Source organism: Carcharodon carcharias, chromosome 5 (assembly GCF_017639515.1).
Source record: "Carcharodon carcharias isolate sCarCar2 chromosome 5, sCarCar2.pri, whole genome shotgun sequence".
Taxonomy (NCBI): Eukaryota; Metazoa; Chordata; class Chondrichthyes; order Lamniformes; family Lamnidae; genus Carcharodon; species Carcharodon carcharias.
The window spans coordinates 31,361,751-31,388,775 of NC_054471.1; the positions used below are offsets into that span (position 1 = coordinate 31,361,751).

The 27,025-nt window shown below is 42.5% G+C and overlaps 1 protein-coding gene across 1 annotated transcript in view; it reads right to left on the reverse strand.

Moving 5' to 3' along the window:
• Positions 1-27,025, reverse strand: part of LOC121277696 (kinesin-like protein KIF6) — a 109,416-nt gene that overhangs the window by 25,690 nt on the left and 56,701 nt on the right. Inside the window, exons 3-4 of the mRNA XM_041187333.1 lie at positions 11,882-11,966; positions 7,503-7,638 (exon numbers count right to left, since the gene is read on the reverse strand). Of these exons, the coding sequence (XP_041043267.1) occupies positions 7,503-7,638; positions 11,882-11,966 (221 nt within the window). The remainder of the gene's footprint in view (positions 1-7,502; positions 7,639-11,881; positions 11,967-27,025) is intronic.

The following is a 27,025-nucleotide window of genomic DNA, read 5'->3' on the forward strand; positions in this document are numbered from 1 at the left end:
CTACTTAATCCCATTTACCAGCACTTGGCCCATAGCCTTGAATGTTATGATGTGCCAAGTGCTCATCCAGGTACTTTTTAAAGGATGTGAGGCAACCTGCCTCCACCACCCTCCCAGGCAGTGCATTCCAGATCATCACTATCCTCTGGGTAAAAACGTTTTTCCTCACATCCCCCTAAACCTCCTGCCCCTTACCTTGAACTTATGTCCCCTCGTGACTGACCCTTCAACTACGGGGAACAGCTGGTCCGTATCCACCCTGTCCATGCCCCTCATAATCTTGTACACCTCGATAAGGTCGCCCATCAGTCTTCTCTGCTCCAACGAAAACAACCCAAGTCTATGCAACCTCTATTCATAACGTAAATATTTCATCCCAGGCAACATCCTGGTGAATCTCCTCTGCACCCCCTCCAATGTAATCACATCCTTCCTATAATGAGGTGTGCAGTACTCCAGCTGAGGCCTCATCAAGGTTCTATACAACTTCAACATGACCTCCCTACTTTTGTAATCGAGCCTTGACTGATAAAGCCAAGTGTCCCATATGCCTTTTTCACCACCCCACTAACATGCCCCTCCGCCTTCAGAGATCTATGGCCATACACGCCAAGGTCCCTTTGTTCCTCAGAACTTCCTAGTGTCATGCCGTTCATTGAATACTTGCTTGTCAAATTAGTCTTTCCAAAGTGTATCACCTCACACTTTTCAGGGTTAAATTTCATCTGCCATTTATCTGCCCATTTGATCATCCCGTCTATATCTTCCTGTGGCCCAAGACACTCAATCTCACTGTTAACCACCCAGCCAATCTTTGTGTCATATAATACTTATATAGTAAAAAGTTTATTTTTGTTTGTTCAAAACCCATGGAATCTTCTGGCTTTATTCTCTGAGCAAGTGTCTTGTATCTCAAATTTTGTCTACTTTAAACAAAATATTATTCGTCTCTAACTGGAACTTACCAAAAACTTGGGGGTCTGGTCTAGGATCAAAACAAACATGTATTGCATTTCGTCATTGAAGGACATCCAGGAGTTGTTAAGATGAAACAATGATCCTGTGAAGCAGTCAGGTGGGTAGCAATAGACTGATGCTTGGAAGAGTTTGTTGGAAACTGTGTAGCTTGTACACTCAGTGAAAAATCTGTTAAGCTATATTCTGCACCTCTACAACTGACCCCATGGCCAACAAAACCATGGTAACAACTCCAAGTAGATATTTTTGGAGCAGTGCAAGAAGATCCTAACAATCAACGTTTTTTGCTCATTGATAATGACCTACACAGCAAATGGCCGGAAATTGCTGCAACAAATTCCACAACCACAACTTCAGTCATTAACATTTTAGACAAATTGTTTACAAAATGGGGTTTGCCGGAGGCTATCACTACTGGCAATGGACCACAGTTTGTTTCCAGTCAGTTCATGGCTTCCTAGCAAGCTACAAAATCCATCATCACCTGACATTGCAATACAACCCACGATCGAATAGTGGCATTGAATGATTCAAGGCTATAGGCCAAGTGCTGGTAAATGAGATTAGGAAGGTAGGTCAGGTGTTTCTCACATGTTGGTGCAGACTCGATGGGCCAAAGGGCCTCTTCTGCACTGTGTGAATCCGTGATTCTGTGATTCAACAGGACGTTAAAGGAGAGTCTGAAAGCTAGTATGTCAGAGGGGAAAATATTTGAACAACCCATCCATAACCCACTTCGCACATATCAATTTATCCCACACTCTATGATCGGAAAGATGCCGGCCAAACTAATGATAGGTCATAACTTTCGCATGCCAATGACCATTCTTCTGCCATCACTGCAACTCAATGAGAATGTCAGAGTGAAAGCAAAAGAAATCGCAAAGTGACAAGGTAAAGCAGAAACATACTTCAATAAGTGAGCACATGCAAGGAATACACATGCATGGAATTCTATACCACAGAGGTTGTGGAGGCCAAGTCAATGAATATATTTAAGAAGGAAATAGATAGATTTCTAGACACTAAAGGCATCAAATGGTATGGGGAGAGAGCGGGAGTATGGTGTTGAGAAAGAGGATCAGCCATGATCATATGGAATGGCAGAGCAGGCTTGAAGGGCCGAATGACCTACTCCTGCTTCTATTTTTCTATGTTTCTACGCAAGGAAATTATGATTTAAAGTTGGAGATTGGATTTGCATCAAATTTAGACCACATACTTGCATTATCTTTTACAGGACCAAAACAAACCAACACTTATCTATTGGATGACAAGACAAAGCGGAGCGTGAAACATTTGATAGCGAGCAGACCAGGATACTTTGAGGACAGTGATTATGAGGATACATTTCCTTTTCCAATATGTGACTGATTTGTTGGTCATCCACCTTATTGAGCAGATCACACAGAATCACAGCCTCAAGTTTGCAGATCTCAGTGCCATCGTCAACAACCTTTATATCTCAAATATCTCTGTGTTTCTGAAAACAGTCACTCTGAACTCTAAGGAATGACTCAATGTTTGTTGTTTATGATTGTTTAATTTAAAATAAGGTCTTTAGTTTTACAAAGGGGAAAGATGTAATATTTAATTGTTCAATGTTTGATTGTGTGTGTGAGACGACTGCTCACTATTTGTTGTTGGTCAAGCCTGGGTTTGGTTACAGAGTGAAACAGAATCTAAACTGAGAGAACCAGCTAGAAGCATGACAGAACAGATATTTTAAAAGCTTTTGTAAATCAAGTCCTGTTTAGACACAGAAACTAGTTTTGTCATCTCTGCATATTTCTGAGGAATAAAACACAATGGGTACAATAATTTATGTGAAAATAAAACTAAGGTGTCAGAGCAATCACACTATGCCAGACTGCCATCAGTTTTTTTCTCCTTGTCAGCAGTTCCTGGCCTCAGCCATGCTGTGAGAAAGAAGTACCAAATACAAGAACTCAACAAATACGAGTAGGAGTAGACCATATGGCCCGCAGAGCCTGTCCCACCATTCAAGTATGGTTATGGCTGATCTTTGGCCTCAAATCCATGCTCCCCCTCCACCCCACCCCCCGCCCCCCGGTCACTCCCCACATCCCTTAATTCCCTGAGAGACCAAAAAATCTGTCTATCCCAGGCTTAAATATTTTCAAAGATGGAGCATCCACAGAATTCCAAAGATTCACAACCCTTTCAGTGAAGTAATTTCTCCTCATCTCAGTCCAATAAAGCCCAGAAACATCCACAAAAAAGGGACATGAAGTTGAAGAGTAAGCTGATTTGGTATTCACATGAGGCTTCGATAAACTGATTACAGAGCAGCATCGTCAGAAATTTGGGACCTGGTCACTCACCCAGTCTTCCTTAAATATTGTGCTTAAATATGACAATGAAAGCAAATAATATATTTTTTAAACTTGTGTATAATAAAAAGTTACAAAATAAGTTTCAAGGAACTGTACATGAGAGGAAGCAAGTGACTCTCTGGTTTAAGCAAGGCACCTCTCACCAGAGTTGATCTGCCCATGTACAGATCATTCTTGGTTCAGGATCTCAAATAATATTTTGTAAACGTCTGACAATTTCTCTCATCACAGCCCTCCAGATGATATCTAGACTATGTTGTTTCCAACTAATCCAAGTTGCAACAGTGAGCCTAATGAACATCACCTGAAGTTTCCTTTATTTAAAATGATAACAATGTAAAATATATTGAGTTAGCTGTTTTGTCGGTCTCCATTTGGAATCAGCAGAACTGGTGACATTTCCCATGTGAGACATGAAAACTGTCTGGATTTACAAAATTAATCTTTCAATCCAATCGGATAAACCTCATTTGGCATCCACATATTAGAATCTGTGCCTCATATTTAATTTGTGTGGAGTTGAACAAATGCTGGAATAGTAATTTCCTCTTGTATGTGAAGTTCAGGGTTTACTTAAGTTTGGAAGCAACAGTGATGTCTAAAGATAGCCCAGTCTCAATGCCAAATCATACAGACTGATTAGGTTCTTGGAGTTCACAAATTTTTTAATCAAAGAAAAAGTTGACAAGATTATGAGCTTTTCACAGGTAAAGAAATCTTGACTCAAAAAAACTCAAAATAGCTCGGATTTTGTGGTTAGATGTGACGTTCGCTACTGGCCTCGAATTAAACTGCCTGCAAGATCTCGTGAGCTTTGTGGTGTGGATTTCAATTTGAATCTGGCAGTAAGTTGAGGAGGCTTCCAGGCATCCCTTCACTTTTATCAACTTTTGTAGAAAGTTAAATAAATGATTGGGGCATTCAGGATAGAAACTGAAACATCATAAATAAATTTTAAAAACATATAGTCGTTTGGTAGTGCAGAACTTGAATGTGGCTGAAAAAAAGACATTTTATTGAAGCTTTTCATCTTGCACTCATCAGGACAATCACAAGAATATTAATGTTAGGGGAAAGAACAACTTTATACCATATAAGAAGAGAGAGCTGATTGGTTGGCAAGTGGACACGGATTGGTAGAGGCATGCCATGGAGAATGCAATCGTTAACGTTGACTGACCTGCCAAGCATTGTTTGAAATTGTAAAGATGCCTGGTTTAAATTCAAAATAATTAACAGGCAATTGAGCTTGTTAATAAGCCAATTAAGCCAAATATTACACTGCCCATGCTATAATATGGTTTAGCTTGGCCTAAATAGCCAAGTGGTTATGGTACTGGGTTTGTAACTCCAAGATCAAGAGTTCAAATCTCACAATGGCAAACTATAAAACAATGTAACTTCATCTGAATAAGAACAGATGGAAACATGTTTAATGGCTTGGCCTAAATAGCCAAGTGGTTATGGTACTGGGTTTGTAACCCTAAGATCAAGAGTTTAAATCCCACAATAGCATATGAAATAGTGTAACTTCATCTGAAACAGATGGAAATGGGTTTGTACTCAAAAGAGTTACATAATGTAGTTTGTTGGACATCTCTTTGAGATAATTTAGCTTGGCCTAAATAGCCAAGTGGTTATGGTACTGGGCTTGTAACCCCAAGATCAAGAGTTCAAATCTCACAATAGCAAACTATGAAACAATGTAACTTCATCTGAATAGGAACAGATGGAAATGTGTTTGTACTTGAAAGAGTTACAACAGTTTAAAGCTTGGCCTAAATAGCCAAGTGGTTATGGTACTGGGTTTGTAACCCTGAGATTGAGAGTTCAAATCTCACAATGGCAAACTATGAAACAATGTAACTTCATCTGAAACAGATGGAAACAGGTTTGTACTCGAAAGAGTTACAGGTTTCCCTTTATCCATCTTGCTTGTTATTTCCTCAGAGACCTCTAATAAATTAGCTAAATATGATTTCCCTTTCACAAACTCATGCTGACTCTGAATGATCTTACTATGATTTTCTAAGTATTCTCCTCAATAATGAGTTGTAGCAATTTCCTGCTTTCTGTTTCCCTCCTTTATTGAATAAAGGTTTTACATTTGCTATTTTCCAATCTGCTGGGACCCTTCCAGAATCTAAGGAATTTTGAAAGATTATAACCAACGCCTCTACTATCTCTACAGCCAACTCTTTTAAGACCCGAGGATGCAGGCCATCAGGTCCCGGGGACTTGTCAGCCTTTAGGTCTGCTCATTTTCTCAGTACCTTTTCCCTGGTAATGGTGATTGTTTTAAGTTCCTCGCTCCCTTTCACCTTTCGATTTTTCCCTTATGAAATGGAGATGAGGAGATTTTTTTTTTCTCTTAGAGGGTCCTTAGTCTGTGGAATTCTCTTCCCCAGAAAACAGTGGAGGCTGGGTTATTGAAGTTATTCAAGGTTGAGTTAGACAGATTCTTGATAAACAAGGGCATCAAAGGTTATGGGGGGGTATACACAAAAGTGGAATTGAGACCACAGTCAGATCAGCATCATCTTATCGAACGGCGGAGAGGCTTGAAGGGCTGAATGGCCCACTCCTGCTTCCACATTCAAATGTCACTATTAGAGGCTGTATTGTAATGTAGATGTATTATTAATGTAATAGTTAATCACAGGGCTTTGTCCGACAAAGGTAAGTTGAGCATTACTTTCGTTGACATGCTTTACAGTACTCTTCCCAAAGGAGAAACTGTCATAACGCATTCATAATTGTAGAAAAAACTGCCTCCAAATTCTCCTAGCATGTTTTGAACTGAGGTTTAAATGTCCAGGTAACTTTTACTTTGAAAAAAAAAATGGCCTTGCCATTGAACGTTAAAATAATACTCCATTGATTGACAGGCAATCTGCTTTGAAAGGGAAATGAAACACCATCTGGTCTTTGAATTTGAGGGGGTTCTAGTGCTAAAAGCTAATATTTAAATAGCTGTGGCTACTATGAATACTTGGCTGAGCTCCATTATCTTATGGCGTGCTCAGTTCTGTTGACACAGCTACTCAGGGAAGTGATTGGCAGTTTTAAGAGATTATAAAAGCATAATCTGCTTTGATATGGTCACTGAATACATGGTTGTTTATTTATAGAACTTAATGGCCACTTAGGGGATTAACATTTGTTTCTATGGGACTGTGCTTTTTTTACTTTGCACTATCAATGACAAAGCTTTGAGTGAGAATTTTATTAGGTTGTTACAGGCTTTTTCTTTCCCTTGTGCTCATTGCCATTGCATGAGGCTCATGAGGACTGCACATAGTGGATACCGGGGTACTGGTTATGGGCATGAGGGATATGAGCGGCTTGGGAAGGGGCATGGGTTGTATGAGGGAATGGGGGTATGAGGTGGCATGGAGGGGACATGTGTTGAGGGGTGAGTGGCGAGATTAAGGGCTATCAGAACAATGTTGAGAGTTGGGGTGGTGTCCCTTAGAACCAAGGTGGGCCTTCTAACCAGCCCATATCCACAACCACACTCCTCCCACACAGTCTAGCAGCTCACAAACTGCACATTGAACACAAATCTTGTTTGAATAACATGAAAATCCTGGCAATGTCAGCCATGACTCGTGTGTGGGTTTCGGAAGCTGCAGAAGGGCCCTGCTCACATTTTGCGAGCCCAAGAGAAAATCAAGGCCCTTATTTGAAAGCAAAAGCAGAAAATGCTGGTAAAACTCAGCAGGTCTAGCAGCATCTTTAGAGAGAGAAACAGAGTTTCCAGCATCTGCAGTATTTTGCTTTTACCCTTAGATTAAAGCCTCTGCTGCTCTGTAGCCATCTGCTGGAATGACCTTGGGTTTTGCCTAGCAGCGGGTGAGTGGTTATGGAGGATACATGGGAGGCGTGGAGGGGGCATGGGGAATATGAGGGGGCAAGGGGAGGCGAGCCTTCAAACCAGCCAATTGTGCAGAAATTGACATCTCAATTTTCCTCCATTCTGGGAAATACCCTCCACTTCCTGAGAGTAGCTTTGAAGGTCAGAAAGTTGCCTGTGTAAGCCCATCGTGGACATGAATCTGTGTTAAAAATAAGCCTGTAGCATTGCCAATGGAATTTGACACTGCATGCTAGGATTTGCTTCAACTTTGGCACCGAGAATAAGCCACAGTTGAAAGGTTGTATTACCTGGAGCCTCGCTGCCTCTTCAGACCACCAGACCTCGAAATCCTTTTGCATCATCACCTTGGCCTTTTCTAAGAGATGCTGTAAGTGCTCAATCTCCGTCTTCAGTGCTTTCAGGCGATTGAAGGTCATTTTGTAACTGGACAGGAGTTAAAGTAGAATAGTTATATTGATGGTGAGAGTTGAGGGGTTTCAAAGAGGTGCTCACCAAGAGAAGTAACTCAGCTGTTTGGAAGCCATACTTAAAAACCAAAGTATAAATTACACTGATGTACAAGTCTTATTTTTATGTGCTATAAGTGTAAAATATCACATCTAGTTAATCAATAGCATACAGATGATTCAGGGGACTCTGCTGTGCTGTGGTAGGACCTGGACCTGGAAAGGTTAGACAGACTGGGCTTGTTTCCACTGGGGTTTAGAAGGGTGAGGGGTGATTGACTGAAGTATGCAAGATCCTGAATGGCCTTGACAAGGTGGATGTAAAAAGGATGTTTCTTCTTGTGGGTGAGCCCAGGACTAGGGAGCAGTGTTTTAAAATTAGGGGGTGCCCTTTTACGACCAAGATGAGGAGAATTTTTTCTTTCAGAGGGTTGTGCGAATTTGGAACTCTCTGTCTCAGAAGATGGTAGAGGTGGGGTCATTTAATATTTTTAAGGCAGAGGTAGACAGATTTTTGTTAGGCAAGGGAATCAAAGGTTATCGGGGTTAGATGGGAATGTGGAAATCAAAACATAAGAAGATCAGCCATGACTTTATTGAATGGAGGAGCAGGCTCGAGCAGCCGAATGGTCTAACCTGTTGCTATTTTTTATGTTCTTATGTTCTAATGCCACTTTACTATTAATAGCATTATTATTGTCATGAGATGAAGTTTCACCAAAGCAAGTTGTGATATTGAATTCTACAAATCTGGGCTAGCATCAGAAAAGCTTCCATGTTATCTTAAAAACACAAGTGTTTCACATATGTCCTTGGCCTCCTATTTAACCCTGAGCTGAGCTTCTGACCCCATATCTTCCCCATAACAAAGAATGCTTACTCCCACCTCTGTAACACAAACCACTTCTAACCCTGCCTCAGCTTATATGCTGCTGAAACTCTCAGCCATGCCTTTGTTACCTCATGACTCAACTATTTGAATGATGGTTGGGTGAGGGGTGTGACGAGCAAGAGGGTCGTTGAGGAAGGCAGTAGATGGGAGGGTCAGGGAAGAGAGGCGGCATGAAGGAGGGTTGGGGAAGGGAGGCAGCAAGTGCGGGTGTTGGGGGAGGAAGGCAGCAAGCAGGGGAGTCTGGGTGGGGGAGCTGGCAAGTGGGGTGGGGGAGCAGGAGGGTTGGGGGAAAGGAGGTGGCGAGTGGGAGGGTCGAGTGGGAATTGGTGACTGGAATGGTCGAGGAAGGAAACAGTGAATGGGAGGGTTGGGGCGGGAATTGGTGAATGGGAGAGTCATGGAGGAAAGTGGCAAGGGGGTAGTCAGGGAGGTGGCAAGCGGAAGGATCTGGGAGGGAAGTGGCGAGTGCAAGAATCAAGGAAGGACACAGTGAGTTGTAGGGTCAAGACAGGCGACAACTGGGAGGGTTGGGCAGGGAAGCTGTGAGCACAAGGGTGAGGAAGTCAAGTGGTGAGCGAGAGGGTGTGAGAGGCGGCAAGCAGGAAGGTTGGGGGAGGGAGACAGCGAGCTGGAGGGTCAGGGAGGGAAGCAGTGAGTGAGAGAGTTGGGAAAGGAATCAGCAAGTGGGAGGATTGGGGAAGGGAAGTGGCTGGCAGGAGAGTCAGGGAGGGAATCAGCAAGTGGGAGGGGCAGACAAGGGAAGTGGAGATCAGGAGGGTCATGGAAGGGAAAGGGTGAACATGAGGGTTGGAGAGGCAGCAAGCAGGAGGGTCTGGGGACAGAGGTGGTGAGCAGGACTGTCAGGTAAGGAGGGCCAGGGGAGGGAGGCAGTGAGCTGGAGGGTAGGGGAGCGAAGCAGCGAGTGAGAGGGCTGGGGAAGCATGAGTTTTGTTCCGGGGTGCGGGTCAAGTGTAGGATAGAGTTGGGCCATCCCATCCAGATGAGGCAGCTACAGGGGCTTTGGAGTGCCGAGGTGGCTGGTTAAAAGGTCTGTCTTGGTTCTCTCGGACTTTGTCTCAGTTGTTTCCATAAATAATAGGCACTTTAGCCCTCACCTCTCCTCATTCCTCCATGCCAACTCATGCCAACCCATGCCCAACACCCATCCCCAATGGCCCCTCATGCACCATGCCAACCCATGCCATTCCACCCACTCCCAATGGCTCCTCATATCATTCATGCCAACCCAGGCTTCTCCACATACCTCCAAAGGCCCTCATGTCCTCCATGCCAATCATGACCCCACACTCATCCTATTGGTTCCTTATGACAACTTAGTTGCTAACTCATGCAAACCCATGTTCATCACCTACTAGCCTTCGCCCTTACACCCTCTGTGCCAATGCACCCAGTATCAGCCATGGGTAGACCTCAGGAGTCACGCAGAGATGAAATAAAATAAAGATCTATGTATCTATTACAAACTTTACTAATTAAAAAACCCATGAAAGCCCACTCAATATATTTAAATCCCATGAAGTACTTAATCCCTTATAAAAAACAAACATTTGTACTCATAACTCTACAATAAAGATAGCTAATTGGTTAATAACCTCTTTGAGCTGTCAATCAAACTGTCAGCTTACAGTGCACCCCCCCCCCCCCACCCCCACTGTGAAAATGACAGGTTGTGGAAGCAGTCAAGAAGCAATAATGCTATAATGATAACATTTAGGGTTATGACAACAAACATCAATTGAAACTGAGAGAATCAATTTTTTTTTTACCCTCACAGATGCAAGCAAGCAATTTTTATTCAAATTTTAAAGGGCAGGGAATTTAAATAACTTGACAGCTTGGCAGTTCTACATACTTTATCTGCCCTTCAAGAACAATTACATTTCCACCCTGAAGTCATGGAACACACAATGCGGGTTGAGTGTGTTCCTGGAGCAACAATTAGATCTGCTTGTATTGTGCACAGAGTTTAAATGGTCCAGCTGATTTGTAATTCACACCTGTGTGCTTCATGCCCTGCTCCCTTACCCTGACCAGTGAAAATGGAATCTGTCAGAAATGGGAGCAGGACTTCTGGATCCAAGTCCAGTCCACCATTTTAAAAGTCCACGAAAATCTGCCCCTGCGTCTTTCTACTTGCTTTATCCAGGTCACTAACGATTGCAGCTGACCTGATTCTGGGCCTCCAACAGGGCTACCCTAACTCAATACACTCCCTAGTAAAGTGGTTGAAATTGGGTGGGGAGGGGTATCTGATGCGGTTTAAAAACAAAAAAAAAACATTAACTTTGAACCAGGCTAGACTCCGGCCTCACCAGAAAAGGGAATGCATTTGTTACTGCATTGCATGCTGATTGAGAAACAGATGAAGTGGCATAGTATCCTGGGGGTCACCCATTTTGAAGGTGTCACCCTCAGCTGGGTAGATGAGGGCTAGACTAGTAAGTAATAAACTAACAATTGTCAGAATTGCAATAATAACAACTGCCAGTTAAACAATAACATGAATTTAAATGAATACAGGGCAGAATTTTCCCTTTGGCGTGCAGGGGCGGGCCCCGCATGCTGACGTGTTAAATGACATGTGGTGACGTCGGGCGTGCGTCTCGACATCACTGTGCGTCATTCCGATCTTTCGTTCAGCAGGTGTGAGCCGGTGGCGGCTGTGCACCCGCTGAACTGTCAAAGGCCTGTTAAGGCCATTAATACAGCAATTAAACTAATTGACAGGGCTGCCAGTCCAACCGTAGGGTTGGCGGGCAGATGAAGAGCAATAAACAGCGTTCGTGTTTTTCATGAAACCTCATCCACGGGCGGGATGAGGTTTCATGAAGGTTTTATTAAATAAATAAATAAAATTTGACAATTCATAAACATGTCCTAGCTCACTTTGTCACATAAGGGGGCATGTCTGAATAATTTTTATTTTACTTTCTTTTTTTTACAAACTTTCAATTTTAATTTTATCTCCCTGAGGCAGCTCTGTGCCTCAGGGCAATTTCTGCACTCTTTTGCATGCATGCGTGAAAGAGCGCAGGATCCCCCTCTCCCTCCTCCCCCCACCCGCACAGGTAGCATTGAGTGCTGAGGGCCTTAATTGGCCCACCCACGTAAAATGGCGGCGCGCAGCCAATCATGGGCGGCGATCTGCTCCGCGCCCGCTCCCAATTAGCCCGCCTGACAGGCAAAAGATTCTGCCCACAGGGTTAAACAGGAACATTGTCCCAGCTTCCTACTCGACTGTTTTATGTTACATTTTTGTAGGAGCTGTACGTAACAAGATTAAATTAAATAAATCAAATAAACAAACCTCTTTTTTTCTTCTTCAATTTTCTCTCGAAGATCAGCTTCTAGGTGGTCTGGTTCAGTGACATCTACTGGGACACTGGTCACACCTGGTGAGATATTATACAAAGAAATATTGAACGCAGTATAAAGGATCATTTACTGAAATCCTTTTGTGCAATTTATTTGCTGCAAGCACACAAGTTCTCAGCCATGTTGTCCCAGCATGACAAAAAGAAATTTAGCACCAATGACAGAAATCACCTTCTGTTTTCTTGGGGTAGGAATTCCTCTAGTCACCAAGTGAATGTGTGAAGACTTCTGCCAAATCATAACTGGGCTCTTTCGGAATATGCTAATGGTTTTGATGAAAATTGCAATCAAAGGAGAGCTTCCTTTTGCATCTTTTTACAATGTAGCTAACACACAATGACAAAAGGATATAGTCCAATGGTGTCAGCTGTAGTTCAGTAGTAGTGCTCTGAGTAGCTCTAGAGACTTGAGCACATAATCTCGGTTGAGACTCCAGTGCAGTACTGAGGGAGTGCTGCCCACTCACGTGGACTTAGAAGCTCATATGGCACTGTTTGAAGAAAAGTAGGGGAATTTTTTTTCAATTCATTCATGAGATGTGGGCTTCGCTGGCTCGGCCAGCTTTTATTGCCCATCCCTAGTTGGCCTTGAGAAGGTGGTCATGAGCTGCCTTCTTGGACACTGTAGTCCATGTGATGTGGGTACACCCACAATGCTGTTAGGAAGGGAGTTCCAGAATTTTGACCCAGCGACAGTGAAGGAATGGCAATATATTTCCAAGTCAGGACGGTGAGTGACTTGGAGGGGAGCTTCTAGGTGGTGGTGTTCCCATTTATCTGCTGACTTGCCCTTCTAGATGGTGGTGGTCATGGGTTTGGAAGGTGCTGTTGAAGGAGCCTTGTTGAATTCCTGCAGTGCACCTTGTAGATGGTACACACTGCTGCTACTGTACGTTGATGGTGGAGGGAGTGAATGTTTGTGGATGTGGCGCCAATCAAGTGGGCTGCTTTGTCCTGGATGGTGTCAAGCTTCTTCAGTGTTGTGGGAGCTGCACTCATCCAGGCAAGTGGGGAGTATTCCATCACATTTCTGACTTGTGCCTTATAGGTTGTGGACAGGCTTTGGGGAGTCAGAAGGTGGGTTACTTGTCTCATGATTCCTAACCTCTGACCTACTCTTGTAGCCACAGTATTTACACAGCTTTTCCAGTTCAGTTTCTGATCAATGGTAACCCCCAGGATGTTGATAGTGGGGGATTCAGTGATGGTAATGCCATTGAAAAACAAGGGTCAATGGTTGGATTCTCTTTGTTGGAGATGGTTATTGCCTGACACTTGTGTGGTGCGAATGTTGTTTGCCACTTGTCAGCCCAAGCCTGGATATTGTCCAGGTGTTGCTCCATTTGGACACAGACTGCTTCAGTATCTGAGGAGTCGTGAATGGTCCTGAGCAATCATCAGTGAACATCCTCACCTCTGACCTTATGTTGGAAGGAAGGTCATTGATGAAGCAGCTGAAGATGGTTAGGCCGAGGACACTACCCTGAGGAATTCCTGCAACGATGTCCTGGAGCTGAGATGACTGACCTCCAACAACCATTCTCACTGCTATTCTGGCCAATATTTATCCCTCAACGAAACCTAAAACAGCTGATCTGGACATTCCTTGCTGGAGATTGCCGTGCATGAATTGGCTGTCAATTTCAACTTTACATCAGTGATTATCCTTCAAGAAGTACTTAATTTTCTGTAAAGTGCTTTGGGACATCCTGAGGTTATGAAGACACTATTTCAGTGCAAGTTTTTGTTCACAAAGTAATTAATACACATAAACAAGAGAATGGGAGCAGGGCAGGATGTTAACACAAATGATGTTTCCTCTTGTGGGTGAGTCCAGAACCAGGGCCACTGTTTTAAAATTAGGGGTCACCCTTATAGGACAGAGATGAGGAGAAATGTTTTCTCTCAGAGGGTTATAACTTTGGAACTCTGTGCCTCAGAAGGCGGTGGATGTGGGGTCACTGAATATTTTTAGACAGAGGTACATAGATTCTGAACATAGAGCTGAAATCCCGAGGTGAGGTGAGAGTGATTGTCCTTGACACCAAGGCCGCATTTGACAGAGTGTGGCATTAAGAAACCTTAGCAAACCTGGAGTCAATGGGAATCAGGGGGAAACCTCCCCTCTGGTTGGAGTTACACCTAGCACAAAGGAAGATGGTTGTGGTTGTTGGAGGTCAGTCAGCTCAGCTCCAGGAAATCACCGCTCGAGTTCCTTAGGGTGGTGTCCTCGGCCCAACCATCTTCAGCTTCCTTCCATCGTAAGGTCAGAAGTGGGAATGTTCGCTGATGATTGCATGATGTTCAGCACCATTCGCGACTCCTCAGATACTGAAGCAGTCCATGTCCAAATGCAGCAAGACCTGAACAATAACCAGGCTTGGGCTGACAAGTAGCAAGTAACATTCGCGCCACACAAATGTCAGGCAATGACCATCTCCAACAAGAGAGAATCCAACCATCACTCCTTGATATTCAATGGCATTACCATCACAGAATTCCCGATTATCAAAATCCTGTGGATTACCATTAACCAGAAACTGAACTGGACTAACCGCATAAATACTGTGGATACAAGATCAGGTCAGAGGCTAGGAATCATGCAACGAGTAACCCACCTCCTGATTCCCCAAAGCCTGTTCGCCATTTACAAGGCACAAGTCAGGAGTGTGATGGAATGCTCTCCACTTGCCTGGATGAGAGCAGCTCCAACAACACTCAACAAACTTGACACCATCCAGGGCAAAGCAGCCCGCTTGATTTGCACCACATCCACAAACATTCACTCCCTCCACCATCAATGCATAGTGGCAGCAATGTGTACCATCTACAAGATGCACTGCAGAAACTCACCAAGCCTCCTTAGACAGCATCTTCCAAACCCATGACTACTAGAAACCAGAAGGACAAGGTCAGCAGATAGATGGGAACACCACCATCTGGAAATCCCCCTCCAAGCCACTCACCATCCTGACTTGAAAATATATTGCTGTTCCTTCACTGTTGCAGGGTCAAAATCTTGGAACTCCTTCCCTAACTTCATTGTGGGTGTACCTACACCACATGGGCTGCAGCAGCTCAAGAAAGCTGCTCACTACCGCCTTCTCAAGGGCAATTAGGGATGGGCAATAAATGCTGACCTAGCCAGCGACGCCCACATTCCATGAATTAATTTTAAAAAACTCTTGTTAGGCAAAGTCATCAAAGGTTATCGGGATAGATGGGAATGTAGAACTTAAAACACAAACAGATTAGCCATGATCTTATTAAATGTCAGAGCAGGCTCACGGGGCCGAATGGCCTACTTCTGCTCCTATTTCGTATGTTTGTAGAAGAAGGGATACAGCTAACGGATAAACAAAAAAATCCATGTTAGTGAGGAGAGACGGGAAATGGGTAATATAATTTGCATTTAAAGAGCTTCTCCTCCATGTACATGTTGCCTTTAAAGGATTACTGAATGAAACAAAAGTTGTAAAAAGCAGCAACTGGATCTCCATTCTGATTTGATAATTAACATTTTGAACAGTCCTAAAGTTCCGATAATTCCATGGCTGAGTTAATGCAAAAGCAGATCATTTATGTTTAGACAACAAAACAAATGTTGTTATGGTTACTTAGAAGTTCAAATTGCTGCATTCTGCATGCAGCATGGAGACAGCAAGTATAATCTGCCTGGACAACATAACCCCACATGGTATTTTTACTTTGGGCAATTGTAGGCAATTAAGGTTCTTGCTGCTAAAATGTGCATACTTTATTAATTGTTTCCATCCATCTATAACTCAGATCAAATGTTAACATGGCTGAAATTTCAAACAGCGAAAAAACAGAGAACTCCTTGAAAGAGATTTTGTAATGGTATATTGCACGTGTTGTGGTTTACACTTGATGGTTTAAGGGAATCACATGCCTCTGCTTGAATTACTTTAAACTGCTTGTGCATATGCCTTTTTTTCCAGTTTACAGTATATTTTACCTCATAAGAGTCAGTTTTTAAGCCTTTTTACCTCCCCCTTCACTTGTTCTTCACAAGCTTTATGTTGCTGTTCTCGTTTCTTAGCCCATTGGTTTCCATGAAAGAGGTTTCTGACTCTCTCCCAGCTGGTTATCTTATTCTTAGCCTTAATCTCTTCCAACCTGCTTCTCCCTTTTCCTTGGATTCTGTCTGGCTGCCTCCAGGTATTGTTATATCTACTTGTTCTCTTTTTTTGTATGTTTTTTCAGAAAGTATATTGTCATAATCATCTAGTTTCATGGGCTTGTATTAATATTTTAGAGGTAACTTTTAGTTTTGGGGAGATTAAATTTGGATGGGAAACTTGCTGCAATTTCTTTAGAAATTGCCAGAACAACTCAAGTAACAGCAGTTCAAGGGGTGACCTATGTTTAGTTAATACGGTCAGGGTTGGAAGTGAGAAAGCTTAAACAATGGATGACCTGTCTCTGAGTTTGATACAGCTACAAGGTCTACACCTACCTCAATAAAAGATTTAACTTATTTATGTAGTTCCCAGATCAAATAAGCTGAAAGCACCTTTGTAAACAGTGGGGTTCGTTGTGGAACCAGGGAGTCTGGAGAGAAGGCCGTTAACTCCATTAGAAATATAAAAATACAAGGTAAAGTATAGTTAATTTACATTTCTGTTTGGACCATTTCAAGTATGTCACAGTGCCTTGGAGATGGCCTGCGGAGATTAGGGAGGTTTCTTTGTTTAATTTATGTGTGTGTGTTCCTGCTCCCAGAAGCAGTGGCAGTTGCAGCTTTGGGTCTTCTGTAGTTTGCAGCTAAGTCGAAGGAGCAAAGAACATAAGCCAGGCCTGCACCTCAAAACGCGAAAATACTAACTTTTATCATGCACAGCGTGGGATGCAGGTGGGAGCTTGAGCTCAGTTTGGAGACAGAGTTCATGAGGGAAATAGAGGCTGGATGATTTGCCTAGCTTGGAGCTATTAGAAACCAGGAGTGCCTCTAATATTCTGCTTAGGGCACTGCGTAGGAAATGAGAGTGAAGATCAAGCTGGAGCTGAAAAGTCCCAGGCCTTACAAGGCTGCTGTGGAAAAGTTTGGAGTTGATCCCAAGAAAGTGGAGGACCTTCAAGAATCAGATAAGTAGCCAAAGACTTTCTGGGGGCGACTCACAAAGGAAAAGGGAAGGTTGAGTTGACCATTTTAGATTAAGGTATCTGTGGTTGTGTTTTATTGTGCTTTTCAATCTAAGGTATAAGTTGTTATGAAGATATGTTATATCAAATATTAATTTATAATGTCATCGGCTGGACATCACTTTGAAAAGAACACTTTTGCTAAGCAAAGGACACTGGCCTGCAACAGCTACTATGTTGCATTTGCGAAGAACACAAGCCGCTTTATGGAGAAACAGAGTCTATGAAGCTCTCAAAAACAGTCGCTAAGATAAGCCAGATTGGAACAGTCAGAGAGACTGCGACAGGGGCAACTGTCTGACTGGATTTCTCTGAAACCTCTCTCATCAAAGCTGACCTATTGTGATTTGAAACCCACCAGATGACCCTCTTGCTGAAAGCCGAGCGTTCTTAAAAGAGGATTCTGAATCAACACCACTGTCTCCAAGAGAAAAGAGAATCAACCTGCCACAACTGTTCCAGTGGGAAACCCAAGTACCAGTAGCTACTGTGGAAAGTGATCCTTCAGCAGTAAACACGCATCCGGACAATCCGTGAATATTTTTTTCTCTGACTTTACTTTTTACTTGGCCAAGTTTTAGGATCTGATACTTTGCAGAGTTTTTTTTTGCATGCTTGGGGGAGATAGTTGGGCATGGGTAGGACATTTTTGTACATTTTAAACCTTTTATTAATAATTTCTGCATCTTTACCTGAGTGAGTTTCAGCAATAAAACTAACTCTTTACTTAATAACTTAAGGAACCTGGCTGGCTTATTTCTTACAGTGAGCTATATACAGCCAAGAGCATATTAAATTGGCAATATCAAATCTTTTTTTAAAATTCAAATTGTTATAACCAACCCAGAAGTGGGACAAAGAGAGGAGTCAATTTACTTCTCCTAACCTGGGGAGGGTTTAAACTAGAGTGGCAGGGGGATGGGAACCTGAGCGGGGAGATGCAAGAGAAGGTAACAAAGATAGGAAAAAAGACAGAAAGTAGAAAACAAAAGTGGAAGGCAGAGGAAATGAGGACTAGCAACAAATGGGGCCATAGTACAAAAAAGGTGTGTAAAAATGTTAAAAAGACAAGTCTAAAGGCACTATTCGAATGCAGGGAGCAATTGCACTAAGGTAGACAAATTAACAATGCACATAGATGTAAACAGGTATGATATGATGGCGATTACAGAACATGGCTACAGAATGGTCAAGGATGAAACTGAATATTCAAGGGTATTCGATATTTAGGAAGGACAGGCAAAAAGCAAAAGGAGGTGAGGTGGCATTGTTAGTTAAGGATGAAATTAGTGCAATAGTGAGACAGGATACTGACTCAGAAAATCTAGATGTAGAAGCAGTCTGGGTGGAGCTAAGAAGCAACAAGGGGTGGAAAACATTAGTGGGAGTTGTCTATTGGCCTCCAAATAGTAGTGATAAGGTAGGGGACGCATTGAACAGGAAATTAGAGATGCGTGTAATAACTGTACTACAGCTGGGAATATGAGCTGCAGACACCATCGCCAGGAAGCAGTCTGGGAAGAGTGTCCTCTGCAGTCACTGTCGCCGAGTGAAAAAACACGAAGAGTGACATCAAAGGAAAATCGTAGGTTCATTGGCTGGTAAGTAATTGCTAGTTTGAACTACCTATTCTAAGTGATTTCAGGTTAAAGGTGACTACTGGGGCTCAGGATCGGAGGTCTAACACTTCAGCTTCAACTCAGCAGAGAGAGCAAGTTCCAGTTGATTTTATAAAGTGTATTTTGAATCTTTATTTTAACTTGCTTTCAGATTAAAGGTAAATAGGAGAAATATTTTACAGATTGATAAACTAAGGACCAGTAGGAAATTTAAAAACAAATTGAAAAACTAATTAAATAAAATAGAGATGCATGGCCAGGCGATGTGTTGTATCTGCATGATGTGGAAGCTGGTGGACTCCATTGTGGTTCCTAGTGACCACATCTGTGTCAAAAGTTGGTTTCCCGAGGAACTCCGGCTCAGAGTTCATGAGCTGGAGTCTGAGCTTCGGATACTGCGACCCTCAGGGAGGGGGAGAGTTACCTGGACGTTGGGTTTCAGGAGGCAGTCACACCCCTTAGATTAACTACCTTAAATTCAGCCAGTGGTCAGGGACAGGAGGGTGTGACTATGAGTGAGGCAGGAAGAGGGATCCAGGAAGTAGCACTGCAGGACCCTCAGCCCTTGCCCTTACCCAACAGGTTCGAGATTCTTGCGCCCTGTGTGGATGAGAGCGGGGACTGTAAGGAGGATAAGAAAACTGACCATAGCACCGTGGTACAGGGAGCCATTCAAGTGGAGGGAGAAAAGAGAAATGTAGTTGTAATCGGGGATAGTATAATTAGGGGAATAGATACTGTTCTCTGCAGCCAGGATCGAGAGTCCCGAAGGCTGTGTTGCCTACCTGGTGCCAGGGTTAAGGATATCTCATCTGGGCTGCAAAGGAACTTGGAGTGTGAGGGTAAAGATCCAGTTGTCGTGGTCCAGGTATGTACCAATGATATAGGTAGAACAAGGAAAGAAGTGAGGGAATACGAGCAGCTAGGGGCTAAATTAAAAGGCAGAACCAAAAAGGTAATAATCTCTGGATTACTACCTGATCCACAAGCTAATTGGCACAGGTTCAATAGGATTAAAGAGGTAAATGCGTGGCTCAAAGATTGGTGTGGGAGAAATGGGTTTGAATTCATGGGACTTTGGCACCAGTACAGGGGAAAGAGGGAGCTATTCTGTTCGGACGTGCTCCACTTGAATCATGCTGGGACCAGTGTCCTGGCGAATTGCATAACTGGGGTTGTAGATAGGGCTTTAAACTAAATAGTCGGGGGGGGGAGGGTTCAGTTGTATGGAAATGTAAAAAAAAATCAAAGCTTAAGGAGAGGTTAGTGGAGCAGGTTAGTGATGAGGCTCATTGTTACCAAAAAGTGAAAGGAAGGGACAGAGTGTGTGAACACCATATTGCACCAAATAATCATATAAGAGGAGGGAAAATTGACAATAGGGGAAACTTAAAGGCTTTGTATCTGAATGCATGTAGCATTCAGAATAAAACTAATGAGTTAACAGCGCAAATAGAGATAAATAGGTATGATTTGATGACGATTACTGAGACGTGGTTACAGGGAGAACAGGTGGGAGTTGAATATCCAAGGGCCCTCAGTGTTTCGGAAGGATAGGCAGGAAGGAAAAGGAGGTGGTGTAGCTTTGTTGGTAAAGGAAGAGATCAGTGCTATCGTGAGGGATAATATAGGCACTGCAGAGCAAGACGTAGAGTCAGTCTGGGTAGAACTAAGAAATAGCAAGGGAAATAAGTCCCTGGTGGGAGTAATCTATAGCTCCCCAAACAGTAGTTCAGTAGTAGGGCACAGTATAAACCAGGAAATACTGGGAGTATGTAAGAAAGGCATTGCAATAATCATGGGTGATTTTAATATGCATATAGACTGGATTAACCAAATTGGCAAGGGTAGCCTCGAGGGAGAGTTCATAGAGTGTATTAGAGATTGTTTCTTGGAGCAATATGTTGTGGAATCAACCCGGGAGCAGGCTATTCTGGATTTGGTTTTGTGTAATGGGATGGGATTAATTAACGAGCTCACAGTAAAGGATCCTCTAGGGAAGAGCGATCATAGCATGCTAGAATTTAAATTCAGTTTGAGAGCGAGAAACTTGAGTCCCACACTAGTGTTCTGGAGTTAAACTAAGGTAACTACATAGGTATGAGGGCAGATTTGGCTCCAGTGGATTGGGCAGGAAGACTACAAGCTAGAACAGTTGATGAACAGTGGCAGATACTTAAGGAGATATTCAATTCCTCCCAAGTAAAATATATTCCAAAGAGGAGGAAAAATGGTAAGGGGGGGGAAAAAGCATCCAATACTAAGCAAGGAAGTTAAAGATAACATAAAGGCAAAAACTAAGGCATACCAAATTGCAAAGGTCAGTGGCAGGCTAGAAGATTGGGAAACTTTTAAAGATCAACAAAGGGTTACTAAAAAAAAATAAAAAGAGCAAAGGTAAATTATGAAAGAAAATTAGCGCAAAATGTAAAAACCGAGGGCAAAAACTTCTACAAGTATATAAAAGGAAAGCAAGTAGCTAAAGTGAATATTAGTCCCTTGGAGGATGAGACTGGGGAGTGGGGAACGCAGAAATGGCAGAGACAATTAATCAATATTTTGTCTCAGTTTTCATGGTGGAGGGCACTAGTACCACTCCAATAGTAACAGGTATTGCAGAGGATATAGAGAAGAAGGAACTTAGAACAATCACCGTCACTAGAGAAAAAGTAATAAGCAAACTATTGGGATTAAAAGGTGACAAGTTCCCAGGACCGGATGGCCTACACCCCAGGGTCTTAAAGGAAGTGGCAACAGGGACAATGGATCCATTGGCTACAATATTCCAAAATTTCCTGGATTCTGGAAAGGTTCCAGTGGATTGGAAAAATGCTAATATAACTCCCTTATTCAAAAAGTGTAGGGGGAGGCAGAAAGTAGGAAACTATAGACCAGTTAATTTAACGTCTGTCGTTGGGCAATTGTTGGAATACATTATTAAGGAAGTAGTGATGGAGTATTTGGAAAGTCAAAAGGCAATCCATCAGAGTCAGCGTGCTTTTATGAACAGTAAATCGTGTTTGACTAACTTGCTAGAGTTCATTGAAGATGTGACAAGCAAAGTGGATAATGGGGATCCTGTAGATGTAGTATATCTGGACTTCCAGAAAGCCTGAGATTAATACACAAGATAAGATCACACGGAGTTGGGGTAATATATTAGCTTGGATAGAGGATTGGCTAACCAACAGAAAGCAGAGTCAGGATAAATGGATCTTTTTCTGGATGGCAAGCTGTAACTAGTGGGGTGCCACAGGGTTCGGTCCTTGGGCCCCAAATGTTTACAATCTGTATTAATGACTTGGATTCAGGGATAGAAGGTACTATAGCTAAATTTGCAGATGACACCAAAATAGGTGGGAAAGTAAGTTGCAATGAAGAAATAAGAAATTTACAAATGGTTATGGATAGGTTAGGTGAATGGGCCAACATTTGGCAGATGGAGTTTGACGTGGATAAGTGTGAGGTTATCCATTTTGGTTGGAAGAATAAAAAGGCGGCTTATTATTTAAATGGAGAGAAACTTCAGAATGCTTCAGTGCAGAGGGATCTGGGTGTCCTTGCACATGAATCATTGAAAGCTCGTATGCAGGTACAGCAGGAAATAAGGAAGGCAAATGGAATTTTGGCTAAAGTAATAGAGTATAAAAATAGCAAAGTGTTGTTGCAACTGTACAAGGTATTGGTGAGACTGCAGCTGGAGGTACTGTACACAGTTTTGGTCCCCTTACTTGAGGAAGGATTGGAGGTGGTTCAGAGGAGGTTCACTAGATTGGTTCCAGAGATGCAGGGCTTGTCGTATGAGGGGATGTTGGGCAGTTTAGGCCTATACTTGCTAGAGTTTAGAAGGATGAGAGGAGATCTAATTGAGGTATATAAGATGCTAAAGGGGATAGACAAAGTAGACGTGGAGCAGATGTTTCCGCTTGTGGGGCATTCTAGAATGAGAGGCCATAGTTTTAGGCTAAGGGGTGGTAGATTTAAATCAGAGATGAGGAGGAATTGCTTTTCTCAAAGGGTCGCGAATCTGTGGAATTCACTACCTCAGAGAGCAGTGGATGCCAGGATGCTGAATAAATTTAAGGAGGAGATAGACAGATTTTTAATTAGTCATGGATTGAAAAGTTATGAGGGGAGGGTGGGAAATTGGAGTTGAGGCTGAAATTAGATCAGCCATGATTGTATTGAATGGTGGGGCAGGCTCGAGGCGCTAAATTGCCTACTCCTGCTCCTAATTCTTATGTACAGTAATCGTGGGGCACTTTAATCTACATATAGACTGGGCAAACCAAATTAGCAATAATACTGTGGCGGACAAATTCCTGGAGTGTGTATGAGATGGTTTTGTTGACCAGTACGTCGAGGAACCAACTAAGGAACAGGCTAGATTTGGTATTGTGCAATGAGAAGGGATTAATTAATAATTTTGTTGTGAGAGATCCTTTAGGGAACAGTGACCATAACATGATAGAATTCTTCATTCGGATGGAATGTGAAATAATCTGATCAGAAACTAGGGTCCTAAATCTAAACAAAGGAAACAACAAAGGTATGAGGCATGAGTTGGGTTGGATAGATTGGGGAACTTCATTTAAAGGGATGGTGGTGGATACATAATGGCTAATATTTAAGGAACTAATGCATGCATTACAACAGTTACACATTCATTTCTGGTGCAAAAAGCACAACAGGAAAAGTGGCCCAACCTTGGCTAACAAAAGAAATTAAGGATAGTATCAGATCAAAAGAGGAGTCATATAAAGTTGCTAGAAAAAGTAGTAAGCTGGAGGATTGAGAGCAGTTTAGAATTCATCAAAGGCAGACTAAGAGGTGGATTAAGAGGGGTATGAGAGTAAACTTGTAAGGAACACAAAAGTGGACTGTAAAAGTTTCTATAAGTATATAAAAAGAAAAAAAGATTTGTGAAGACAAATGTCCAAAACAGGAGAATTTATAATAGAGAACAAAGAAATGGCAGAGCAGTTAAACAACTGCTTTAGTTCTGTCATCATGGAAGAAGACACAAATAACTTCCCAGAAATCCTAGGGTCCACTGAGAAGGAGGAATTGAAGGAAATCAGTATTACTAAAAAAACAGTGCTAGAGGAATTAATGGGGCTGAAAGCTGATAAACCCCCAGGGCCTGATGATCTACATCCCAGGGCGCTAAAGGAGGTGGCCATGGAAATAATGGATATGTTGGTTGTCATCTTCTAAAATTCTCTAGATTCTGGAACAGTCCTGGCAGATTGGAGGGTAGCGAATGTAACCCCACTATTTAAAAAAAGACAGAGGGAGAAAACAGAATTACAGACTGGTTAGCCTAACCTCAGTATTAGGGAAAATGCTAGTGTCTATTATAAAGGATGTGATAACAGGACACTTGGAAAATATCAACGGGATTAGACAAAGTCAACATAGATTTATGAAAGGGAAATCACGTTTGACAAACCCACTGGATTTTTTGAGGATGTAACTAGTGATGTGGTGTATTTGGATTTTCAGAAAGCTTTTGATAAAGTCCCACATAAGACGTTACTGTATAAAATTAAAGCACATGAGATTGGGGATAATATATTGGCATGGATTGAGAATTGGTTAGCAGACAGGAAACATAGAGTACGAATAAATAAGACTTTTTCGGAGTGGCAGGCGGTGACTAGTGGGGTACCACAGAGATCAGTATTCAGGCCCCGGCTATTCACAATATATTTCAATGATTTGGATGAAGGAACCAAATTTAATATATCGAAGTATGCTGACGATGTTAAACTTGGTGGGAATGTGAGTGATGAGGAGGTTGTTGAGAGGCTTCAAGGCCATTTAGACAAGTTGAATGAGTCACAGAATTATAGAATTGTTATGACGCAGAAGGAGGCCATTCAGCCCATTGTGTCTGCACCGGCTCTCCAACTGAGCATTATGACTTAGTGCCATTCTCCTGCCTTTTCCAAGTAACCCTGCACATTGTTTCTATTTAAATAATCATCTAATGCCTCAATTGAACCTGCCTCCACCACACTTACAGGCAGTGCATTTCACTCCTGAACCACTTGCTGTGTGAAAAAATTTTTTCTCACATCACAACTGCTTCTTTTGCAAATCACTTTAAATCTGTGCTCTCTCGTTCTTGATCCTTTCATGAGCGGGTACGTTTTCTCCCCATCTGCTATATCCAGCCCACTCATGATTTTGAACACCTCTATAAAATCTCCTCTTAGCTTTCTCCTCTCCAAGGAGAACAGTCCCAACCTCCCTAATCTACCTTCGTTATTCAAGTTTCTCATCTCTGGGACCATTCTTGTAAACCTCTTCTGCATTCTCTCCAAAGTGTTCACATCCTTCCTATAATGTGGCACCCAAAACTGTACACTAAACTCCAGTTGAGGTCTAACTAGTGTCCTATTTAAGTTCAGCTTAACTGTCTTGCTCTTGTACTCTATGCCCCTATGAATAAAGCCCAGGATACTGTATGCTTTATTAACTGCTCTCTCCAACTGTCCTGCCACCTTCGATGACCTATGCACACATACACCCAGATCCCTTTGCTCCTGCACACCCTGACGAATTGTACCCCTTATTTTATATTGCCTCTCCATGTTCTTCCTACCAAAATATTTCACCTCACACTTCTCCACATTGAACTTCATCTGCCACCTATCTGCCCACTCCACCAACTTGTCCATGTCCTTTTGAAGTTTTATACTGTCCTCCTCACAGTTTACAATGCTTCCAAGTTTCGTATCATCCACAAACTTTGAAATTGTCCCCTGCACACCAAGATCTAGATCATTTATACATATCAGGAGAAGCATGGATTCCAATACCAGCCCCTGGGGAACTTCACTACACACCTTCCTCCAGTCCAAAAAATATCCATTGACCATTACCCTCTGTTTCCTATTACTCAGCCAATTTTGTATCCACATTGCTACTGCCCCTTTTATTCCATGAGCTATAACTTTTCTCACAAGTCTGTTGTGTGGCACTGTACTGAGTGTCTTTTGAAAATTCACGTACACATCAACAGCATCACCACATTCATCTACCCTCTCCATTACCTCTTCAAAAAACCACAGCAAGTTCGTTAAATACAGTTTTCCCTTTAGAAATCCATGCTGCCTCTTTCTAATCAACTCACAATTATCTCTAGAAGCTTCCCCACCACTGAAATTAAACTGACTGGTTTGTAATTGCTGGGCTTATCCTTACAACCTTTTTCAAACAAGGGCGTAATGTTTGCAATTCTCCAGTCCTCTAGCACCTCCCCTGAGTCTAGGGAAGGCTGAAAGATTATGGCCAATGCCTCTGCAATTTCCACTCTCACTTCCTTCAACATCCTTGGATGCATCTCATCTGGTCACAGTGCCTTTCAACTTTAAGTACAGACAGCTTATCCAACACTCCTTTCTTATCAATTTTGAACCCTTCTAGTGACAGTTTCCTCCTCTGTTACCGTGGCCTGGGTAAGATCTGCTTCCTTGATAAAGACAGATGCAAAGTATTCATTAAACACCTTAGCTAAGCCCCCTGCCTCCATGTGTAAGTCCCCTTTTTGGTCCCTAATTGGCCCTACTCCTCCTCTTACCACCCTCTTATTATTTGTGTGCCAATAAAAGACTTTGGGATTTCCCTTTGTATTGGCTGCCAGTCTTTTCTCATAATCCCTCTTAGCTTCTTTTATTTACTCTTTCACCTCCCCTTTGAACCTTCTGTATTCTGTTTGGTTCTCAATTGTATTTTCTACCTGACACCTGTCATAAGCACACTTTTTCTTCTTTATCTTAATTTCTACCTTCTTTTTCATCTAGGGAGCTCTGAATTTGTTTGCCCCACTTCTCCCTTTTGAGGGAATATACCTTGACTGCCTGAACCATTTCTTCTTTGAAGATAGCCCATTGTTCAGCGACAGTTTTTCCTGCCAACCTTTGGTTCCAGTCTACCGGCCCAGGCCACGGTAACAGAGGAGGAAACTGTCACTAGAAGGGTTCAAAATTGATAAGAAAGGAGTGTTGGATAAGCTGTCTGTAACTAAAGTTGAAAGGCACTGTGACATTCTTGCCCCAATGAAGTTGGCTCTCCCCCAAGTTAATTATTCTTATTCTGGATTACACATTGTCCTTTTCTACCATCATCTTAAACCTTATGATACAATGATCACTGTCTCCTAAATGTTCCCTCACTAATGCTTGATCTACTTGGCCACCTCATTTCCAAGAAACAAGTCCAACAATGCATCCTTTCTTGTTGGACTGTACACATACTGCTGTAATAAATTCTCCTGAACACAAT